Source organism: Microdochium trichocladiopsis (genome assembly GCF_020744255.1).
Source record: "Microdochium trichocladiopsis strain MPI-CAGE-CH-0230 chromosome Unknown B0I36scaffold_12, whole genome shotgun sequence".
Lineage (NCBI taxonomy): Eukaryota > Fungi > Ascomycota > Sordariomycetes > Xylariales > Microdochiaceae > Microdochium > Microdochium trichocladiopsis.
This window is the reverse complement of record NW_025763555.1, coordinates 1,038,605-1,060,637: the sequence shown is the minus strand read 5'-3', so window position 1 is coordinate 1,060,637 and position 22,033 is coordinate 1,038,605. Positions and strand designations below refer to the sequence as shown.

Sequence of the window (22,033 nt, the reverse complement as noted above, 5' to 3'; positions counted from 1 at the left end):
CTGTCGGAGTGCCTACGGTTAATAGCAAAATACTTAGAAAAATCATGGAGATATGCTGCTTCATTATCGAGAGAAGCGAGATGAACCAGTCTCGACGACGCAGGCAACAAAGTGCCGGAAGGAGTTTAAATGTGCTCACACCGCAGTCAACTGTAAAGTGCTACATTATTCCTAGTGACCTAATCGTCACCACCATATCTGGTCCATACTGCGTGCGCAGTGTTGCCTCAAGCTGCTGTTGCATCATTGGCCAGAGGACGAAGGTCCTCCATGTGTGAGCGATGCTACAGAACTGCTAGCAAGTCTTCGGGCTGTTTGCCTTACACCCAACTAGAATAACTACCTGTAATGCGTCGCATGTTCAAAATGCTGAGACAGCTGCTTCACGGTGGCGGATATAATGGCTTCGGAGGTACCCCACGAACGCCATGTCTACAAACGCTCGGCGCTGAGACTCAGCACCGGCTTCTTGAAGCTCCGAGGACATCTCAGAGCATGAATCGCCCTCGATCATCATCCCCACACATCTTGTTGAATGAACCAAGCCAGTCATGACCACAGCAAATTCATACAGAGAACGAAACACCACGGGTCAGCCAGCATGTAGCTTCCTGGCAGATTCTCGAGATATGCCGCTCGTGGCCTGGTCAACAACAAATGCATACTGGACTGTCAACCTTCATTGGCCAAGAATTCTCCAGGCAAAGGACAGACTATTTATGAGCACTGACCTAGCTGCCGCCATGACCGGTACACCATCCCTCACGGCCTCCATCTGCCGCCGCTCGCGTCCAGAATGGCAAGTTCGCCCTACACAGCATGCTATTATCATTCAGGCCAGCACTCTTCGCCTGAGGCTGTAGTACAGTAATTAGAGTGCGTTATACGCTCCAAGTATAGCGGTGAAGCCTCCTCAGCCTCTAGTTCGCTCAGGCACGAACCCTAGCCGGGGCGGCGAAAGAGGATAACCCTACGAGGACGGGCTTGCTAGGTAGACTGGCGGCTAGGGTTCCTTGAAGTGGGTCCATTTTCCCGATTAGGAAATATGATAAGGCGCTCAGTAAGACTAGAGGCTCTGGCAGTCGTTCGGCGAGGGCTGGAGAGCCCAGTGCTTGAATAGCTAGAAGATTCCCCTCGAGTCCCCCCCCTCCCCCCCCCCCCCCCCCGTGAGGGCTGCCGCCGCTCACGTCCGGGACGATCGGCTGCCGTCCCTACCTCTCGCGCTTAGCAGCAACCCCCTCCGGTGGGCGCATACCTCTAATATCACCTAGAGATTAAAGGAACTATGTAGAATATGAATAGGATAGGACCACGAACTCTAGCCCCCGCACTACCCGGTAAGTCCGTCTTCGGAGGGCCATCCTCCTCGGCCGCCCGGACTAGAGTTCGTGCTTGAACGACCTAGAGTACCGCCACACTTGAACCCTATAAGGTCGCTGTATTTAAACTCTGTCCATAGATCCCTAGGTAGCGTAGTCGGGCAGAGTTTAGTAGTAGCGACGACTAACCCCTTCGCTTTCGTTTCATTCAAGCACGGGGCACGACCGTAGCTTACTAGAGCCCCACGCCTGGCTCGGTAGCTAAGGCAGTTTGTATCTCTACCGGTCTATGGTCAGGCTCACAACCTCTAATCGAAGTGATTAGTCAGTTATAGGGGAAACGACTCGGCCATAGTTTACAGCTATATTTAATGCTACAATTGTCCTGGGCGGTGTTTAGCAGAGTATGGAGTAGCTATAAGCTAGGTAAAGGACTCTGAAGTTAGTCTTCAGACTAAGTAACGTTGTAAGATCTCAAAAGTAGTACTAGAACGATTAATCACTATATTAATCTCTATTAACACCTGTGGAGATAATTATCTGGCGTTACTATGAATCATTTGTGATATATTGGGACGCCTAGCAGCTAAGTCATAGGTCGATCTAGTCCCTTACGCTAGACCTAACTACTCTCCCGGGCACATTTGAATACTTAACGCCTCCGCCTCCGCTTAGATGGTGTTGGTTCCACGATAGGCCAAGTACGTTTACGGTGATCGGGGGTACCAAAGCGATTCTCCAAGTGCTGCATGTCCAATAGCTGTTGTAGACTGACGGGCGATCCACTAATAGGGGACTGCATTATTCCCTCCTGCAATGAAATCATAATGGGCTCGGCACGACTAGACGCCTGGAAAGCAACTTTCATTAGGAGGGGCCCGGTCAGAGAGTTATTGGGTAGTTTAGTGAAGTCAGGTGACTTGTGATGCCCTCTTATCACAAAGGTAGCATGGTTCTGCTTGAATTGTGCTACGAGCTCTTGAGCCTCGTCCGAATCGGGAGCTAGTCTGCAAAATATCGCTCCAGAGCACTGATAAGTACTATTAATTATTCGAAACGGTTCAATCTGGTCCAACTCAAAGAAGAAAAGCTCTGCGCGGATGCGTAGAACTAGTTTGTCCAGTACTGGTGACATCGAAATTGTCTCAAATGCGTTTCTAGCCATATCTGGCATACTTTCAACATCATCAAGCGGCGGTTCTACGTCCTTGAACTCGACATCAAAGCGGAAGACTTCACTACTCTTGCTAATCTCCCAATGGCTGAGGAGTTGCTGCCAGGCTCGATCGGCACTGCCATACTGCATAAACGCTCGGAAGACTCGGAAGAAGAATGAATCTCGCCAGAAGCGGGCACTGGTTACAACAGTGTCGGGCTGTGACTGTAACGAGCCAGTACCGAGTGAGACCACAAGGCTGGGCCCAGGAGTGGTAGGATGCAGGACAGCAGCCTCTCGAATTGCCAAGGAAGCTGGGTTGTTATACATAAGACCGCCATCCTGGAACACGCCCAAGCCTTCGACCGTTCTTGGCTTAAAGTAGCTGGGATATTTAGTAAAAAGAAGAGCATGCCTACTGAAATGACTTACAATGGTGCTGCTGTCGCGCAGCATAATCTGAAAGTGTTAGTCTCTTAATAATTATCTGCGGAATGGATTGACTCACGACTCCCAGAGGGGTACAGGCCTGTCTCCGTCTTTGAGCGTGATCATTTGATAGTCTGTGATCGTTAGTAGAGTATTCTCCGCCTCTCCCTATTGCCTACTGACCGCTCTGCCCACGCCTCCCGATTCCGTTATAGTTCGAAAACACAAAGGTACGAACATCCCGGATAGTCGTTACGGGAACTCCAACAAGAATGCCCTTCTCGTCTGCCATGGAGTGGTCCAACATGCTTCTTATCGACCCAAATGTTGACTTGAGAGCTTCTTCTAGGGCTATCGTGGAGTAGCGGCTGTCCGCAAGCATAGACCAACACAGCTCGTAGAGTTTTGTAATAATGGGTATACGAAAAGAACACCGAGGTTTGAACGCAAGGCGAGCGAAACTCTCAAAGGCTGCGATGCATTTATCCACAGGCCAGCCGTTGATACAGAGTGCGCAGGTAATAATCGCACCTACTATCATTAGCATGATCCACTCAGTTGCGATATTCGCTTACCTGAACTAGTTCCAAATACTAAGTCGAAATTTTCGTGGATAGGCAACGGTAAACCGACCCGTTCCTGGAGGACACGAAGGAACTCCAACGGAACTCGACCCCTTGTCCCCCCTCCATCAATGCTGAGCACACGAAGTCCTGCCGTTTCTGGCCTGATCTGGATACTAGCCGGTGCCGACAATAGCCCGCATAGCAGACAATGACCAAGCCGAAAGAGCCAAGGCTTGAGCTCGTCTTGCACCGCGAATGTCCTTATACAGCATTCACAGAATGAATGCCCACACTCCAGTCTAAAGCGAGGCTGCCGGCGTATGCAGCATAGACACGTCTCATTTGATCTAATAGCTTTCCAGGACCGAACATAACTCGCTATTTGCTGCTGATGTAATGTTTTTGATGATTGACAGGAAACATAAGAATCGAACAACGAAAAAAACTTGTTTTCCAGTGACTTCAAGACCTTTGTTGCTAGGGCCGTACCGTTCTCATGATTCGAGAACAGTTCTGAGGTATCTAGTGCAGTCTTGCAAGTATCCTTATATAGCTCATGGAACACTTCGCGAGGCTGAAAGTCTGTCCCAAGTGGTCAGCATCCGAGAGTACAAGGGGAAGCAGAAACCTACCATGCATCCCCGGAGGGTAGCTGTCTAAGATAAGGCTAGATGCAATCGCACTAGGGACAAAATCTATTCGGTTTTCCAAAGGGATTGCTGCGCACTGGTCCAGAAACCTCCGAATATGTATTACCAAGTCTGGCGCTGGTGGATTGTCTATCCGGGCCGTGAGAATAAAGTTGCTAGACTGAGCTGGATCGACCATAGCTTTAGTGGCTCCGTAATGGAGTAAACCTGCAAGGTGTCGTGCAGTAAATAAGAGGGATTGCTGAGCACGACCTTCCCTTGAAACATTGCACAGGTTTGTAAGCTCACGAGTGAGGACAGATAGCCGATTCTGACGCGACGTCGTCCGGCCGAGGTTTAAAACACGGAGGCTCGCAAAAGATGTAGTTATACCATTGCTCATAGCAGCTAGCAGGGTCGCGGCAAGGCCACAAAAGGTCTCCTCTTCTGCTTCGCTGTTTACCGCTACGACTAGCCATGGGCGAAATCCACCCTGATGCGATGGTTTCATGCTGGCCCAAGATGTTACGACCTGCACAGCGCGATGAACTCCTCCGATGTCCCCCGCAAACAGACATAGTACGTCCGTATGAGGTATAACTAGCCGCGTAAAGATGTGCTCTTCCGACTGCAGTTCCTCATTCTTAGAACTTTGCAGAAACTGCCGATGAATGATCTCATGACACCGCTGCTGCCGCTGGCTCCTTGGTAGCGCAGCCTTAGAAGGTAAGTCTACGTCTATAACGAGCATGGGATGATTGCCTGAGACACTATTAGGGGCTAAAGCTACATGCAGCTCTCCCCGGAATCTGTGTGCCCTAATCCCATTGACATTAATAGATAGCTTTTGAAGGAAGCGTGCTTTCGACTGATTTCCGATCAGTGTTAGAACACTAGGGTACTGTCTGTCTGGGTTTGGGAGGTCGTCTAAGAGTGTTCGGATTCGATCGGACACTTCTAGGCACGTTTCTTGGTTTTGCGTGGCTAGACATAACCATCGAGTATGTCCGCATGATGGCATAGCCTTATACTGTATGGTACTGAAGCCAGAAGGGAAAGGCCGTCCGGTCTATATTTATAGGCCGCAAGGTTAATATATAGCAGGTATGTCTTATAACTTGCGAAGGCTTTGGGAAAATCCATATAAGCATGCTCCAAATCAAGCGCATTTCGTAAAGTCTATTAGTTAACCCTCGAAGGCGCTTCCCGAAGCCACTTCCGGAGGTTACTAGAAGCTGGTTCATGCCGCGTAAGGCTTTCTTAACCCCAAGTGTGGGGGTCCAAGGCCCCATTCTACTGCAGTTGTTACTTGAGCTTCGTAGAATCGCACTCCGCGACGTAACGTTCGACGTGAGCCTCAAAAAAAAGAGTTTTTATCAATGGAAACGAACAGCCGAGAAACTTCTAGCATATATTCTGATTCCTTTGAATTGGACCACATTTTGGAGCGGCTAATTGGGAAAGAATCGGACCACGAACTTGCTATACTTCGAGCCTTACAAGATGAGAATCAGTATCTAGGCCGTGCCCTAACGAAAATCAAAAGTCTTTGGGACATAACGTACTCTTGTATGCAACAGGCCACAGAGACAATGAAGAGCTTAGCTATGCTCCAGACTGAAGCGAATCAAGGAATAGATAGAGAGGCTTTACGTTGGAAAGTTAACTGTACCGAGTTCTAAGGTTTAAGGGCGCTGAAGATCTGTAAGAACTCAAATACTAAGCCAAGGCGTGAAATGTGCTAAACACATGGACTCGGAGCTTCCAAGCTTTAAAGAGGTGTAAAGGAACTATCACAAGGCTTAATATAACACTAACCTGGTGCTTATAATAAAGCGGCTTCTTCGTTACTATTTCCTCACCTAATACTGTTACAGTGGCTCCTAATATCGCTGGAGATCTTCTAGAGAACTTCTATAACGACCCCGCTAATAAGTAGCAAGATCTAGGGAGGGATAAGAGGAGGTCATTTACACGGGATAAATATTACGAAGTTACGAAATAACTCAGGGAGCTTCACGATGTAACTACGAAGATTCAGGCCGTCGCTTAGAGGGAAGGTATATTTACTTAGATTACGAGGATCAGTTCACCCAATTCGTCTATGGATTTAAAGTAATTTCTTTTTGGAAGAACCCAATTCGACGAATACGATACGTTAAGCTCACGATAAAAAAAGTCTTATCTACCTATGGAATAGTAAAACCAATAGCGGCCACTTAGATACTTAATCTGAGAGGCCAGGACGTAGTCCTGTACCTTCCTTCTCACCTGAAAATTTATAACAAAAGATAATTTAAGGCCTGTATTACTGTACTCTTCAACATAAGGTAGAATGTATTCTATAGTAGGAACGACGAGACAAGTTGAACGATAACACCGCTAAGTTCAGGAGCCAATAGTGGATACTAGCACCACTAACAGGTAGAGCGCTTATGTATAACTCAAGCTATCTATACTAAGATGGAAGTAATGAACTTACTGAGCATTTTCAAGGAGCTTTCACTCCATCCATTAACCGCGAAGGACATTACTGAACTTAAGGCAACTTGGAAGTGTATCCAGTCAAGATATGCTCGATCTCTTGCGCGAAGTAATTCTTATCGTTCAGAAATCATCCAGAAGCAGGAATGGGATAACTACGTATCGCGGGTCGCAGACCAAGGATCTATTCTTCTTCTTCCAAGTCAGATGCACTTAGAACCTCTAAGTAAAGGTCTCGCACTCGAACGTCAGACCGTTAAGGAGTATCTTCAGCTTCTCAGAGACAGCCGGCCCAAGTACCAAATAGAGGACATAAAAACCATCGTGTCAGAGGAAGACATCCAAGCGGTTATTGATCCTACATGGACACGACCTCGAATGGTACCTATACAGTACGGCAGTCGCTGGCTTTTCGCCGCAGTCTATAAGGATATCATCCACTTATATGACAGTAGTCCAGATAACGAAGCGCAGCTATCATTTAGTAGTACTTACCCTACTTATTATATAGCTGGACCGAAGCATGATCCGTTACGGGAGCAAGACTCTGGTTTATTTATGCTACTCGGGTTGCGCCTAGTCGCCAACCAGGTAGCTCATATAAGTGGCCAGTCGATTGAGGCTAATAGCATACGGAATCAAGTTTTAATTGAGCTCGTTACCCAAAAGCTCAATCCCACGGATAATGATTTTAAACGAATACTCGATGGTGAAGAGGCGGCATGCATGGAACGACAAACTCAATTTAATCCATCGAATTTTGATAACTTTTCCGGGGGATTGGGAATCTCCCAATACAGCTCACCTTTACCATGGGCGTTGTTTGACGCAGGTGATATAGCACCTAATACAGCAATGCAAATACAGAATAACCGTGAGGCACTAAGACCTCCCCCTCTCAACCCACCATCGCCCGTATCGGACGAGCGTAAAGCTATCCTGTCTATGCTTCACGATGCGGTCCGAGTTGTTAGATCTGTGGAAGTGAACGACTCAAAAGATATACGGACATTATGGTCTTTAGCCCAGGAGAGCAATCTCAGAAGTGAATTCCACAGGCGTTATAACTGTGCCCTTTTCTATGACCGCTTCGAACCTCTCGAAACTAGGGATTCTGGAACTCTAGCAAGTAGTCACGGTATCGATGAGGAGACGTTCCAGGAGATGAGAAAGGCTCAGCCGAAAAACCGGTTCTGGAGCATTTTACGCGATCTTGCGGACGAATCTAATCTCCAAAATCATAAGGATGCTCTGCTTTGCATTCCAGTACACCACTCAACACTTAGGACCGACAAGGCTCGATCTACTACGATTAAAGACATTAAGGAACGTCTCCAGAATGATCACGATCCACTAAAGGGATACCTACAAGCAGCAATAAGACTTTGTGATGCTATTCTTAAGCTCCAGCTTCCATCATACCCTCTCATGATCGAGAACTTCAGGAGCAAGTCCTGGGATCCATTAACGGATGATCTCTATAAGGCGTTGTTAAGTTTAGAACGGCACCCCAGGATACCCCTACCAAGCCTAATTGTAGACCGTTAAAGAGGACTGGGAAAGACGGGTCATATGACAGCCTAGATAGTGAAGCTACAGTACGCCGCTGATAATTCGTACAATACTGGGCCGTATCTAGGAATGATGTGGTTTGCGAGATTCTTGGACATTACATTGTGCCTCGCCCAGTTTTTTTTTCCAGATGTGGAAAATCGCCCCCGTTGCGCGTCAATGTTCATTCGACAACAAGAACAAATGAACCATACCAAACGGGTGACCGATTTGCTTAATTAGATAAAGAAGGTTTTTTGGTGCTGCCTCCTGTGCCCGGCATCCTCCCAACTCAAGAATGTGGATTGCGCGGCCCCTTTCCTTTACATGCCGTCGCGCATGCTGGTGCCGGCCTTCTTGTTCTCCTCGGCAGCGGCCTTTGTGCGCTCCTGGAGCTTGCTGATGTCCTCGTGCTCGTTGCGGTCGGCCTTGACGGCCTCCTCGCTCTCCGAGGCGAGCTCGGGCTTCCAGTGGCCCTTGCCGGACTTCTGCTTGGCGAGCGAGTCCTGCTCGTGCTTCTCGGGGTCGTACTCGGAGGAGTCGGCTGTAGGAAATGTGGTCGCGGGGAGGGACCATATTGTTAGTGCTATTCGGTTCCAGTGACAATTGGTATGCGCGAGAGTGTGTGGTTGGCCCATCCGCAGGTTCGCACAAGGCTTCTGTTCGTGACCAGCTTGCGTGTCTTGGTTGGAAGTATGGTCCCAGCTCGCTTGCCAATGCGGGCTTGATGGAGTCATGTAGGCGACGAATTATGGGTGGGATCAAGGGGCGCACTTACGGTCAGCGCTCTCCTTGTGCTTCAGGGCCGCCGAGGTGGTAGCGAAGGTGCGAGGAACAATCGCAGGCTGCCTGGTGACGGCCCGGGTGGCGGAAGCTCTGACGAGGACTCTGGGAAGCATGATTGCTGAGGTGATGTGGAGGGTATGGTGTCTAAGGGGAGAGAGAGACGGTAGGTAGAGGGGAGGAAAGTTGTGGAAAAGGAAGAGGGATGAGGGGAAAGAACCAATTGGCAAGTAGGAGAGGAGGAGGAGGGGAGAGGAGGTTGGCAGTGAGACAAATAACGATGGATGGGATCGTGGAGCAGATTGACCCGTCCGGGCCAGTCGATTCGATGTGCCTGAGCTGCATGCGTGCTGTCACGGGCTGGCAGTTGCGATGATGATGCTGCAGTAGTCGCGGGGTGACGTCACGATGGGGTATGGCGGAGGCATCGTGGGCAGCAAGGAGGACCCTGAAGCCCGCCCACCACCGCCCGCGATCCGCGGCCCCGCTGCTACTGCTACTGTTACTGCTGCAGCGCGCTGGAGCTGCAGCTTCATGCAGGCACTCACAACCACTCGCAGCCCTTGCTGGCACCACGTGCTCGCCGAGGGGAGGCAGCTCTGCCCATGCTGAGCCGGGTCGAGGCTGAACGAGCAGCACCCGCTGCCGTGGAGGCCGCCCGCGAGATTGAGGATGGAACCGCGCAACTGCTGGTCGCAGGAGAGACTATCTGAGTGCCAGCAACACAAGAAGCCCACCATCGCGGATTAAGGCGTCTTGGGCAATCTCAACGTCGCCAAAGGCACGGAGCCGAACCGGTGGTCAGATTCAATTTTTTTTTTCTAATAGAAAAAAAATTCAGAGGATGGAGAAAAAGTCAAAACAACAATGAGTTCCACGTTACTAATCACCAGCCCCCAATGAAGGCGGCGCTGCTGCGCCCTACAGCAGCTGGGTGGTGGAGGAGCACCCACACCTTTTTTCGTATGCGTGGCTTGAACAAAGTTCTCGTTCGAGCTTCTGGATCGCGGTGTCCCTTGTTTGTCCGTCCAGTCGCAGGAACCGGTCTCGGACAGCCTGGAGATGGATGGCAGACTGCAGCATGCCATGCCACACCACCATCGCCTTCATCGGCCCAGCGCGTGTCCATGCTGCAGACCCCGGCCTGTTGGCAAACCTTAGGAAACCCATGCCGGGCTAAGCTTTGGGCCTGGCGCCCTTATCATCATCATCGTCGATGCAACCTGGGCCGGTATAGACAGGCTCACACGGCCACGTACTCCCTGCCCTTGTTTTCGCCTTGGGCGGGATACCTTGGCGGGCAGTTGTTCCTCGTCGCCCCGTCCGATGGACAGCAACCGCGAGATGGCTCTGCGGCCGACATTGTAACGACGACGTAAGTTAGTCCATCCATTATCTGTCACAAGTGGTTATCCAGTCGGACGGAAAGGGATTATTTCGATACCAGGAGTCTTGCAGTTGGGAGGGCTCCAGAATCTCGAGGGTCCACCTGGCTCCCGAGCCAGCATTGGGACTCGTTCATGGGCAACAATGGACCTCACAGAGTTGTTGAAAGACCTGCTCAAACCGTACTATTGAGTCACTCTCTAGGTTGGTATAGGCTGCCGTAGGCAGCCCCAGGCTTCAGCACTCCTTGTTGAGTCATAATGAAGCTTATTCAGGTTTCCTGTAGTCTATAGATAATAGCCACACTCTCTCTGTTAGATAGTTTCTTTAATCAATCATTCATTCAACAAGAGTGAATTCAATTCTGACTCGTAAACATACTGATACAGCACAAGGGCAAGACATCAGTGAGGCCATACGCTCACTCGACCTTGCCAAATTTGACCATCGAGCCCACCGTCCTCCGACTTATTTCTTCAAATGCAGAGCCTCTCTGATGCTGTCAATCTTCGAAGTTCTCTTCGAGACGCCAGCGTCCTCCTCCTTCTGACCGGCCGTTGTGCTCTCCCGAGCGGCGTCCTCCTCCTGACCGGCCGTTGTGCTCTCCCGAGGGGCGGCGTCCTCCTTCTGACCGGCCGTTGTGCCCTCCCGAGCGGCGTCCTCCTCCTGACCGGCCGTTGTGCTCTCCCGAGGGGCGGCGTCCTTCTGACCGGCCGTTGTGCCCTCCCGAGCGGCGTCCTCCTCCTGACCGGCCGTTGTGCTCTCCCGAGGGGCGGCGTCCTCCTTCTGACCGGCCGTTGCGCCCTCCCGAGCGGCGTCGTCCTCCTTCTGACCGGCCGTTGTGCTCTCCAGAGCGGCGTCCTCCTTCTGACCGGCCTTTGTGTCTTCTCGAGGGCGCATCTATATTGAGATGGGTTAGCTGCTCCGGCTATACTGCAGGTCAGAGGGGCTGATGGTGTAAATGTACCTGTGCTTCCTCCTCAACGTGCTGAATGAGGTCGTGGCCTTCAACGGCCGCCTCGTCCGTTAGTCCGCTCATTGTGCGTTGTCGTTGTGGGTTCTTAATGCGATCGGATGGGGGGTTTGGAGCAGGCTTTGTGGTGGTTCGGGAATGTCTGGGAAGTGTCTTTTTAGGAAAACATGCTCCACTTGAGGGGGATGCGGCCCAATATATATAATATCTGGATTTAAGTTCATCCTCGTACGTCATCGTCTCTGACTCGACGTATGCTTGACGTCACCGTGGGGCGAACCTATGCTGGGGATCAGGTTTTGCTCAATCCCACTTCCAATGAAATGATCAGAAGAAATTCCAAGGACCGAGCTAAAGCAACGCTTTCCCCATCACGCTCCATGTTTTTTACTCGTGGTCTACAGTCATCACTTCCGATAAGACACTTCCATCCACCTTTACTGCAAAGCGCCCTTTGTTTTTCTGGCCGCTATTGCTGCCCTTCTGGTAAGGAGTCGGGGAGCTCCCCACGCCGCGTAATTTCCACAGTAGACTTAGTTGCTTGTAAATGACTTGGTTGTGCAACAAAAATGTCGTTGTACGGGGGTGTGGAAGCAGATTCCCGGTTGTGAGTAGTTGGATGAATAGCAGCTACATGAAGTTCGGCGACTATTTCGAGAGGGAGTTGTTGCTGCGTTGGCGGCTGCACAACATCGACTACAACTCCCTAAAACAGCAGATCAAGCTGAACACGACCAAGAACCAAGCCACGGCCATGACCATTCCTGGCCACACGGACGTGGGACTGAAGAATTTCGAGGACGCCTTCTATCTGGAGCTATGCAACCAACATGATCGCGTCGACCTTTTCGTCTCTGGGACGGCCGACGAGATCACCGATGCCTATGTGGGTTAGGGACTGCTGCCAAAGACGGGCATAGGCTAACCTAATGGCTCTACAGGACATCTGGCTGGCCAGACCCAGAATCTGATTCAGAAGTGCAATGCTTCCCGCCAGCTCTCAGCTCAGTGTTGCTAATAATATGGCAATAAAACAATATATTGCAATACATACGATATGATAACGTAGATCCCGGTCAAGCGGGCCACCCGGTCGAGCGGGCCACCCTTAAGGTATTCGGACGACAATGTATAGAAAAAATCAACCAGAACGCCTTAAATCAATTCAAACTAGATGAAATCCTCTTCTTCAGAGGTAGACTCAACTATCTGACACGTACGAGCATTATGGCCGGGCTCGCCGCAAACGCCACAGCGTCGCGCGCGCGTCTCTGGCCTCCTCGCGCGACCACTATTTTGACTTGTTTCTGCCCGTAACTGCTCCGTCACGTCGATCTGAGACTTCAAATCCTTTGCCTGGCTAATCGTTAGTGACCCTCCTTTCTGTAGCTGCTTTCTTTAGTACGTCGACGGCGGCTTAGGCGGCTATTTGCGTCTCGAAGTTCGGCCAGGTCGCTCTCCATAAGGGCCTGTTTATGCACCATCATTAACACTCCTTTGTTGAGCTGCTGTAAGCTTGCGATAATTGAAGTTGGGGAGCTATTTTGATGTCGTACGATACGATTCTTGATGTATTCGGTCTGCGATTCCGCCTCAATTGGGTTATTCGGCGTCTTCGAGACCCAGGGCGGCGGTAGGCCTGCAGAACCTGGCGGTGTTGGCGTATAAGGCTTTACGTCTAGCTGTGAAATGACGTATTCCGGATCGTACGGTACTAGGCCAGTAGCTCTGAAGCCGGCCTGGATATTTGACTTAGTCATTGTAGTGTCGTGCGCCTTATGAAAGGCTGGAAGGAAGTCCTCCTTCGCGACGTGGGTAATATGTGTCACACGGACATATAGGGCACGGACCATACAGGAGGGGTTGCTGCCTTACTCGTGCAGCGGTTAGAAACAACCAACAAGAGACAACCAACAGATTAGGCAGGAGCGGGGCCCTGACATACAAAAGACGGGAGCACCCGCCTCCTGAGAAGAAGAGGAACTTAATCCTCAAGGACCTACAGTAACCCTTAAAAGATTATTAGCAATCCAAGCATCATTATGCCAAGCCCTCACACGAGCCCTTGTTACAATATGCGCCCGCATAAGGCCTTCGATTTCTTTGCTGTACGCCCGTTTTAGAGGTCTAAAGCACCCGACATCGAGAGGCTGGAGCTTATGCGACGAATGAGCAGGCATGCAGAGCGTAATTATATTCTGGTCCTTGCAGTACAGCTCGAAATCGACCGAGTGGTGGCTCGAGGATAAGGAGGCGATAAGCACCCTTCGTACGACTCTTTGTATGGAAATCGAAGTGTTTTACCCATTCTAGACCTCTCTCGTTCGTCGTCCAACCGTTCTCAGAGAGTGCGATTACCCAGTCGTACGGAAGAGGGCTTTCGGTCGTCCAGGAGTCGAGGTGGACCTTGCCTGCGAAGATGATGTACGGCGGAATCGAATTGCCGGACGACCCGATACCCTGGATTACTGTAACCCATTCCTGATTCCCTTATTGTACGGCTCTTGGCTTACCGCGTCGATCGGAGGTTGTAACGACAGTTTCGGCGGAGATCTTGCCCACCGCGAAGCCTGTCTCGTCGAAGTTGTAGATATCGTCGTCGTATATCCCGTATTTCGCGATTATATTCCGTACGAGGGAAAACCACGCGCGATACGCGTCCGGATCTTCGCAGAGGACTCTCTGATAGTCGATTCTTCGACTAAAACGCGTACGGAGCTCAGGTCGTCGTCGTACGAAGTTTGTAGCCCAGTTCGTTCCGACGCGCGGCGCGTCGCGTGCGCGGAGGAGTCGATCCGCCATTTCTCGAACACCACTAAGGCGCGGTGGAAATGATCGCGAATCTAGGTCGATTACGTATCGTACAATGCTGTCCTCTTCGTATGAGGTCAATTTCTGGCTTTGTGGTCGTGAATCGCGCTTTGCAGGTTGACCATGGTATCGTCTGTGGAGTGTTGATTTCGACACGTTGTATATCGATGCAGCTTTACGAATTGTCAATTGTGGGTTTGTTTTAAGCGTATTAAGCGCTAGAATCAAATCGCCTTCAGTTGATTGTCGTGGCATAATTATTGGTGGAGGAAAATAAGAAGAAAGAGAGTGTCTTTCAGAAAGCGGGAAAGTGTCCCACTCCCTTGTTTGTCCCACTCCCTTGTGGAGTACGTTAGTGTAGTTACCTTGCACATGGAGACGAGGCAGGCCCGAAGCGTCACAGCAGATGGAGTTTCCCCTGGAAAAAGTAGGAGGGCCGTTCGGGTGTAGCGAATCACACGTGGTCCAGGCTGGATAGACTGCCCACGATAGTTCGAGACTGATTCACACGTGGCCGATTCTTCCGAAACTCTGCTGAAGGTTACTTTTCCCGAGCGCTTGAAGGCCAATCAACGCAAATATTACGACCCGTCCCTTACTCCCGCGGGCCGACCCACAACCCTTTTGTCTCACTTCTGTGAACCCAGCGGAAATACTAGCTTCAAGAAATCCAGCCAAACTCTATTTAGCTTCAGAGACCCAATGCAATTAGATACTCAGTGGCCGCAGTCTTCTGAGCTGTCCCTCCGAGCCGACACGACAAGACAAAGGCTAGTGGTAGTGCCTGCATGTGGCATGATCTCTGTGGGTTTTTTCCATGACGCGTCTTAGTAAACCGGCTCAATGCGGAGTTGAGCCTTCTGCTAGGTACGAAGCAGATAAGCAGTGCTGGTGGGAAGACCGGCATGGGGCGATGCCACCCATGCCAACACACGAACTCGCGAAGAGATTGTGTTTCTGAGACAGATCTTACCCGGTCCCTTTCATGATGCCTGGGCATGAACAAATCACCGAAAATGGCATACGCGTGAGCAGGGTCGACACCGAAGAGGAGTCGCCCTCCGTGTTGTGTGATCTTCCGCCTCAAGAGATTGCAACGATCTAGGCAGAACCGAGACTGTCTTAGCTTTCACGCAATATCCTAGTCCGACTCTGAGGCTACCTTCGTCTGGTATATGTCACGCACAAAGTATCACATAGCGCACAGACATCCAATCACTGCGAGACCTTCGACAATCATCCAAACGCGCTTAGTGAAATGGCGCTGACGAACCAACACAACGACGTGCGATATCCGATTCGAACCAGCTTCGCGCCGACCGGCTGTGCGTCTACAGGCACGATGGCATGGACAGGAGCCGGCGAAACCTGGCTTTCGTGGTTGATTGCAAGCCGCCGCATAAGTTGGCGTTGCCTCACCTTCGTATTAGTCTGCGGGAAATGAATATACAGAAGGAGGTCGTGAACGTATCAACGATACCAAGCGACAAAGACGAGCTATTCTCATACCATGCCGAAGGGTTGTCGCTGCCGCTGTTTCCCAGATATATCACTGCATGATCATTGGCGGTCTTGCGTACAGCTATGTTACAACTGGCGAGGCAATCATCTTCTTGAAAATCGACTGGAAGGAGCAATTGCTGTTCCAACTTGCGGAGCCACGAGTGGAGGTGCTGGCGCATCCCGACAATGCCCTATGGCGCACAGCTGTCAGTAAGGTCCTTGCCTTCACCCTGCTGGCAATCGAGGAACAACATTCCAACCCCGGGCAGGATGAGCGCTCCCGGGCCATGGAGCACATTGGACGGTGGTTTGCGGACCATGATGCCATGCTAAAGCTTGGTCCAGAGAGTGTACGAAAGCAGACCTCACCGCCATCAGCATATACTTCTCGAGACTATCGCCGTGTCGATCGATCGCCATACGCTTTCCGCTGCCGTCTCGCAGTCTCAACATGCCGGCCAGCGCCAGGCGAAGGTATTGACGACGAGCCTTCTGATCAATCAGACGGTGGAAGCGATGGCACTGTACAGAGAAGTCCCAGCTTAAGACATCCACGCCGTTGTCTACAGCCACGGCAACAACGACCCGACGCGAGCACTGTGTCATCACCCGTACCCTATTGTCTGGAAAAAGTCAAAGAGTGTGGGAAGCGAACACCAATTGGGACCTCCGCCGTAGAATCCGAGAGGAGGGAGATTCGTTCAATTCGTGACAAGTGCGGGAAGGTTTGTTGGCATGACCCGATTTTGTATGCAGACTCCAAACCAGGCCACAAATGACGTTGGAGCACAAAACGGCTGTCTGAGATGTTCCACCCCTGCGTCACATTTGTCCACTGTACCGGATGCTGCCAAGACTGGATGGGCCGTGCACATAGAATCTTCTGCTTGAATCAGACTGTAACACACCTGCTACCGCAGTACATAGTGTTCGTCAAGCCATGCACTGTGCACGACCCAAAATTGGCTCCAATTTCGAAGTCTGGATCTTGAGGGATGGAACGGTGAACCTGAGCCCCACTGTAGCATCTCCCGTCCAGTCCATATCAGCGAAGACGAAGAAGGCGCCTTTAGTCATGTCTCGCCCCACAATGATCGGATTTGGTTTATAATCGTGTATCGGGCTAGTTATATGATCGAACCAGTTGTCGTCGCGGAAGAGTGCAGTCCATGTCTCATTGTGCTCAATTTGCTGCCATTCCAGCTTAATACGGTGATCCTGTAGCGCAGTCTTAACGGCATTAGGGCCCATCCTCTCTGCAATATGGCTCTGCTGGTCAATACGTAAATCTGTGACGGAGTCGAGTTTTCGACCTTGTAGTAAACGTCCTGCCTCAAAGCAGGTCATATCCAACAAACCCGCTAGGTCATAACGGTCCGCCGCCTCAATCAGTTCAAAAAGGAGCTTTGGCTCTAAAGTCTTTAGGAAGTTTAACTCCCAGCTAACTTTCTTCCTAAAGAGATCGTCACTTTCTGTCCACCACTCTCGAACTGACTTCTGTTTTTTTCCATTCGCATCCCCTCCGCATGTATCTATTTCCGCCTTGCGCTGTTGATAGTCCAACTGGTAATCGCTCCATTCATGGATCTTCCGCAAAGCATCGTCGGTCACATCTAAAGGAATCCCATCTGCCTTAATCTCGTCAGGTATATCAAACATCATTGTCCCCCGAAGGCTTTCCTGGCTGGATGTAAGTGATAGTCCTTCTTTGCCGTTAATAATAACTTCAAGCATTATTGTTCAACTGCTAGGTTCGAGGAGCCTCGTTGTGTTGAAGTATGTACCAAGGGTTTCGAGGCTTTTTATGTCCCTTATGCTAATGTAGTTATTTGCAGTTGGGTCCAATTATGGCCTGGAACAAACAAACATCCTAAAACGGCTGTCAAGGTCTATTGCTCAGCTGGATGACGAGACACTTGTTATGGTCTAGCCTCTGGGGTCAAACGCTCTCCCTAGGTTGTCGTGTCTCCCGGAAGCGATATCACTCCCATGCATCTGATTTGTTAGATCAATGAGTAAGGAATGATATAGTCAACTTCAGATCGGTGTCCGCTCGGGATTCCGGGGATCTAAGGAAGTCGATTACGCACGGACCTTTTATCTTGGTGGCTTGGCGGAACATCATAAGACAGCGTCACTTTCAGAGGCCAAAGAGCAGAGAGGAAGATTGAATAGTTACTTGCACTTCCTATAAATCGGGAACCGAACCGGGAAGCCTGTAGCCCCGGAAGCTCCGCAAACGAGGGCGCGTCAATCATGCCAGCGACCCACACTGAAACCACATGGGTTGCAGTGGCACTCGAGACATCGTCACGACCAACGCAAAGGAGCAAACGTCAAATGGACGAGAACCTAGCCTAGCTTTCTAAAAGGCTCTTCTTACGCGGGTATCTGTCCCAGATCTAGCACAGTACGATAGTCTCCTCCACTTTTTGCTGCAGTCTGTCCGCCAGTTGTGCCGCTAAGTCAGCTGGACGAGGTAGTCAAGGGATAAAAGGCTGTCTCCAATCAGGATAAGTAACATCGCGGGGGGACCATCCCACCGTGCGCAGAAATCATCGCATGACACAGCCCGCAAGCGTCTTTGGCTGGAATCATGGCTCGTAGGAGCGCCACTTGGCGAGCTGTACCGTTGTCTCGAACACGGCCGCAGGGCCTGGCGGCGCGGCGAGCTTACATCCTCACTGTCACCACCTATTCCCTTCAGCCGTCGCTATCTTTCGATGCTGTCTCTCACATTCGATCCCGACGCTCTACAAAGGTGCCTCCTTGCGCGCTAGACTTAACAGTTGTAAGCTTAGGCGAATGACGCAACTACGTCAACAGATATCTGAGCACCACAAGTTTGAGCACTGATCCGGGGACAGTTCACATGCAAGCATGCCCTTTGCCTTATTACGGAATATTCTTAATGACGTGGCAGTATGACCAACTCCTGGAGCCATTGACGCTTGCGAACCTGGACCTTCACGGGACCGTACTCCCACATTCATAAAGCTCCCTGAGCAGCAGTTTCCATCAACGTTATCCGAAATCTCGCAGTATCTGGGCGATTCTCTGCGGCGATATTGCTGCTGGACGTTGATGTTCTCCACCCGGACTTTGTCCGATCCGCCCGAGTTCCCAGGCGTTCCGGGGTTATTCCGTTCCGGCCCAGAGAATACTGCACCATCCCCACAACCCCCCTCCAGGTTGAGTCATTGGGATTCATTAGATGGCAGCGCGCCTCCCGGCGTCGCGTTCTCCGCCCACCCACGCAACCACGAACACCCATTATCTTCTCAACCACAAACCACTCCCTCGGTGACATCAAATACCAAACTTCCGCATGTGCAGTCATCACTCTCCGAGTTCTCGTTGCTCTTCTCGACGTCCCTAGTGGACCCGGTGAATGGTGCATGTTGGTTGGTTGGTCGGGTGGCCCACTTCTGTACCATGAAGCTGCTGACTAACGGTGCAGGGGCTGAGAACCGGGTGCGTCGGTGGCTGGGCGGCAAATTCTCCACCGCCCAAAATGTCGCGTCGCGACCTCCCTCGGTCTTCCCCGTCCTTCTCACCATCGCATTCCGTCGACCATGGCAGACCTAGCGCGGTCGCAGATCATCAAGGAGAACCCCATTGGCAAAGGCCTTGATGCCTTCCGCGCTTCATTCAGTCTGATCTGCGAAGGCGCGAGCGTCCCCTGCACTCCAGACTCGCTAGGCAGGCTCGACCGCGAAGGTAAGAACGACAGCACAGCTTCGTTCCATGTGGCCCTTCTGACCATTGTGCAGAGCTGCAGAATCTCACCCTTGATCTTCTTCTGGCACTCCAAAGCCTTCGAATCTCTCGCCTACTTCGTTCCAGCGGTAGTGGCAAGAATCTCCTGAGCGATCTCTCAAGACTCAATTCCGCTGTCAACTCCGACGACTTCGACCTCAATAGCATCAAACCTCTTCTGAATGCGGCTCTTACCGACGACCCGGACGACGCAGTTATCTGGAATGAAGTCTACCACGCCGTCACCGAATCCACTCCGCCGCCCCGACCGACAGCATCATCACTCCACCAAACCCCTTGGCTGCACAACACGAGCAGCTTCGCGAACTCCTCCGAAGGCCGCAAAGATGTGGACAGAGTCCTTAAGTTGGAGCTTGGTCCTCTCTACGTCGGGCTTCCTCGCTTCTACGAGACATATTTCGGACGTGTGGCCGGTCTTGAGACAGCGGCCGAGGCCGTCTTCAAGGAATGCAAGGGAGGCAGCAATCCGCTCTTCCATGAAGGCTGGAGCGGATGGCCAAAAGACGCAAACCAGGACGACGTCTTGAGCTGGTTTGCGGGCGTGTGCGAGAAGCTGGCGGCCTTTGCAGAACACCACGGGTCAAACCCGGCATGTCGACGGAGACCATTGGCACAACCCAACAAGCCAATCCGCGGTTCCACAGGGGAACGCAAATTGGACGTCGGCTTCGTGAACGACACCAAGGCCGACAAGGATTCTCAATGCCACTGGTCGCGGGTCCTCGTCCCCGGCGAGCTGAAAAGCAATCCATTGGCCGACACTGCGTCCAAGGCATGGCTTGATCTTGGGAGGTACGCGAGAGAGGTTCTCGCTGCTCAAGACACCCGTCGGTTCGTTTTAGGCTTCACCATTTGCGGATCTCTCATGAGGATATGGGAGTTTGACCGGCTGGGGGGGGTCGCATCCGAACAGTTCGACATCAACAAAGATGGACTGCAGTTTGTGTCCACGGTCCTCGGCTTTCTCTGGATGAACGAGGAGGAGCTTGGGTTCGATCCGACAATCATGACGGCAAACAACGAACGATTTATCGAGATCGAGCGGGACGGCGCGACAGAACGCCTCATCATCGACCGGGTGATGCAACGCGCACGTTGCATAGCTGGTCGGGCGACGACTTGCTGGAAAGCTCACCGCGAAGGACACCCACAGTCATCGCTTGTCATCAAAGATTCGTGGCAATATCCAGAACGTGACGAGGAAGGCGAATTTTTACGCGAAGTGACCGGCAAAGGCGTCGTCAACATGGCCCGCTATTATCACCACGAGACTGTCCAAGTTCATGGCATGGACGACGACATTCAAAGCAACGTTCGAGGAGGACTAGATGTTACCAGAGCTACGAACTACCGACCGGAACGTTCGATGCCTCCACCGAGTACCACCATTTCTGGTGCTTCGCGGAAAGGCCGTAGCAACAGCATCGCTGGCAAGAAGCGGTCTTCAAGCCGAACTGGCGCCGCTTTGCCCCCCACCAAGCGATCCTGTTCAGCATCTCCAACGAAGGCCAGCAGCAACGCAATGCCAAACCGGTTGCATCGGCGTGTCATTCTTCAGGACTACGGAGTACCCATCTACAAGGCGAGCTCCCGATCGTCTCTCCTTGCCGCACTGGAGGGCTGCATTGAAGGACACGAATCCCTGCACAAGGCCGGCTTCCTTCACAGAGACATATCCATCAACAATCTCATGATCAACGAGGACGACGAAAATATCTCCTGGCCTTCGTTCTTAATCGACCTGGACCTCGCCGTCAGAGAACAACGTCAAGGCGCCTCCGGAGCGAAGGGCAAGACCGGCACGAGAGCATTCATGGCAATCGGGGCCCTTCTAGGCGAACAGCATTCCTTCATGCACGATCTCGAGTCGTTCTTTTGGGTCTTGTTCTGGATATGCATCCATTACAACGGGCCGGGCGAGAGCAGAATCATTCCACGGTTTGAGAAATGGAATTACGTCGATACGGAGGAGCTTGCTGGGATGAAACTCGGCGTTGTTGCGAAGGAGGCGATTTTCATGAAGACCATCACCGATAATTTCTCGCCATACTACCAGCCACTTATTCCGTTGTTGGTCAGGCTACGAAAGACGGTCTTTTCCGGAGGCGGGCCATGGGAACAAGAAGACGACGGGCTTTACTCTCGAATGAGAGAAGCTCTCCAGGAGGAGTTGACACTCATGTCGGCAGCGCGCAGGAGCCAACCTCCGGATATTGCTTACGATACTACGGCGACTACTCTAGTGGATGGGCCAGTTGGGACCGAAGCAGCGAAGGAAGACCATGAATGCGTATGAGACCCGACAACTGCAAGCCGACGATACACGCCGCTTCATGCCTCTCAGGTGTCCGCACGCAGCTGCAGCATGTGGAACGTACACCTTACGACGATGCTGGCGCGGAGAACAAGCTCCTGCATGACCTTGGCTCGCCGCAACCATCGCCGCCACCGCCGCTCCATTACCGCTGCGGCCCGCTATGTGTGACTTGACGCATCGGCTTCGGGCAGCAAAGATGGATGTCACACAGCGCACTGCCTGGCAGACTGCGCCGGTCGTAACGCCGGTGGCGGTCACAAACGGCGGCCCAAATATGGGACCGTTCCATGAAGCCCAATTTTGGGCCCATCAGCGGAGGGACAGCACTCACAAACAAGATATTCAT

At 51.6% G+C, this 22,033-nt stretch overlaps 7 protein-coding genes across 7 annotated transcripts; 4 read left to right on the top strand and 3 right to left on the bottom strand.

Annotated features, from left to right (window-relative positions):
• Window positions 1-1,971: 1,971 nt before the first annotated feature.
• On the bottom strand, window positions 1,972-5,120 carry B0I36DRAFT_254112 (uncharacterized protein; the record flags this gene model as incomplete). Its single annotated transcript, XM_046150800.1, has 4 exons — window positions 1,972-2,860; window positions 3,084-3,438; window positions 3,480-4,052; window positions 4,103-5,120. The coding sequence occupies 4 exons, from the start codon at window positions 5,118-5,120 to the stop codon at window positions 1,972-1,974; spliced, it is 2,835 nt and encodes a 944-aa protein (XP_046005949.1).
• A 2,318-nt stretch (window positions 5,121-7,438) lies between these two features.
• Window positions 7,439-8,318, top strand: B0I36DRAFT_436048 (uncharacterized protein; the record flags this gene model as incomplete). The annotated part of the gene is made up of 1 exon (XM_046162797.1): window positions 7,439-8,318. One exon carries the CDS (start codon window positions 7,439-7,441, stop codon window positions 8,129-8,131), a length of 693 nt encoding a protein of 230 aa, XP_046005948.1. The 3' UTR covers window positions 8,132-8,318.
• A 139-nt stretch (window positions 8,319-8,457) lies between these two features.
• On the bottom strand, window positions 8,458-8,673 carry B0I36DRAFT_215820 (uncharacterized protein; the record flags this gene model as incomplete). The annotated part of the gene is made up of 1 exon (XM_046148966.1): window positions 8,458-8,673. A coding segment is annotated over one exon (216 nt), but the record flags the coding sequence as incomplete, so codon positions are not given.
• Window positions 8,674-10,567: 1,894 nt separating this feature from the next.
• Window positions 10,568-11,426, bottom strand: B0I36DRAFT_337340 (uncharacterized protein; the record flags this gene model as incomplete). Its single annotated transcript, XM_046155663.1, has 3 exons — window positions 11,271-11,426; window positions 11,180-11,203; window positions 10,568-10,978 (listed from the first exon to the last, which is right to left on the bottom strand). Coding segments are annotated over exons 1-3 (295 nt in total), but the record flags the coding sequence as incomplete, so codon positions are not given.
• A 484-nt stretch (window positions 11,427-11,910) lies between these two features.
• B0I36DRAFT_368870 (uncharacterized protein) lies at window positions 11,911-12,247 on the top strand (the record flags this gene model as incomplete). The annotated part of the gene is made up of 2 exons (XM_046159682.1): window positions 11,911-12,162; window positions 12,218-12,247. 2 exons carry the CDS (start codon window positions 11,911-11,913, stop codon window positions 12,245-12,247), a joined length of 282 nt encoding a protein of 93 aa, XP_046005945.1.
• A 3,357-nt stretch (window positions 12,248-15,604) lies between these two features.
• B0I36DRAFT_224790 (uncharacterized protein) lies at window positions 15,605-15,898 on the top strand (the record flags this gene model as incomplete). Its single annotated transcript, XM_046149058.1, has 1 exon — window positions 15,605-15,898. A coding segment is annotated over one exon (294 nt), but the record flags the coding sequence as incomplete, so codon positions are not given.
• Window positions 15,899-19,165: 3,267 nt separating this feature from the next.
• Window positions 19,166-21,666, top strand: B0I36DRAFT_254039 (uncharacterized protein; the record flags this gene model as incomplete). Its single annotated transcript, XM_046150795.1, has 2 exons — window positions 19,166-19,332; window positions 19,407-21,666. The coding sequence occupies 2 exons, from the start codon at window positions 19,166-19,168 to the stop codon at window positions 21,664-21,666; spliced, it is 2,427 nt and encodes an 808-aa protein (XP_046005943.1).
• Between the last annotated feature and the right edge of the window lie 367 nt (window positions 21,667-22,033).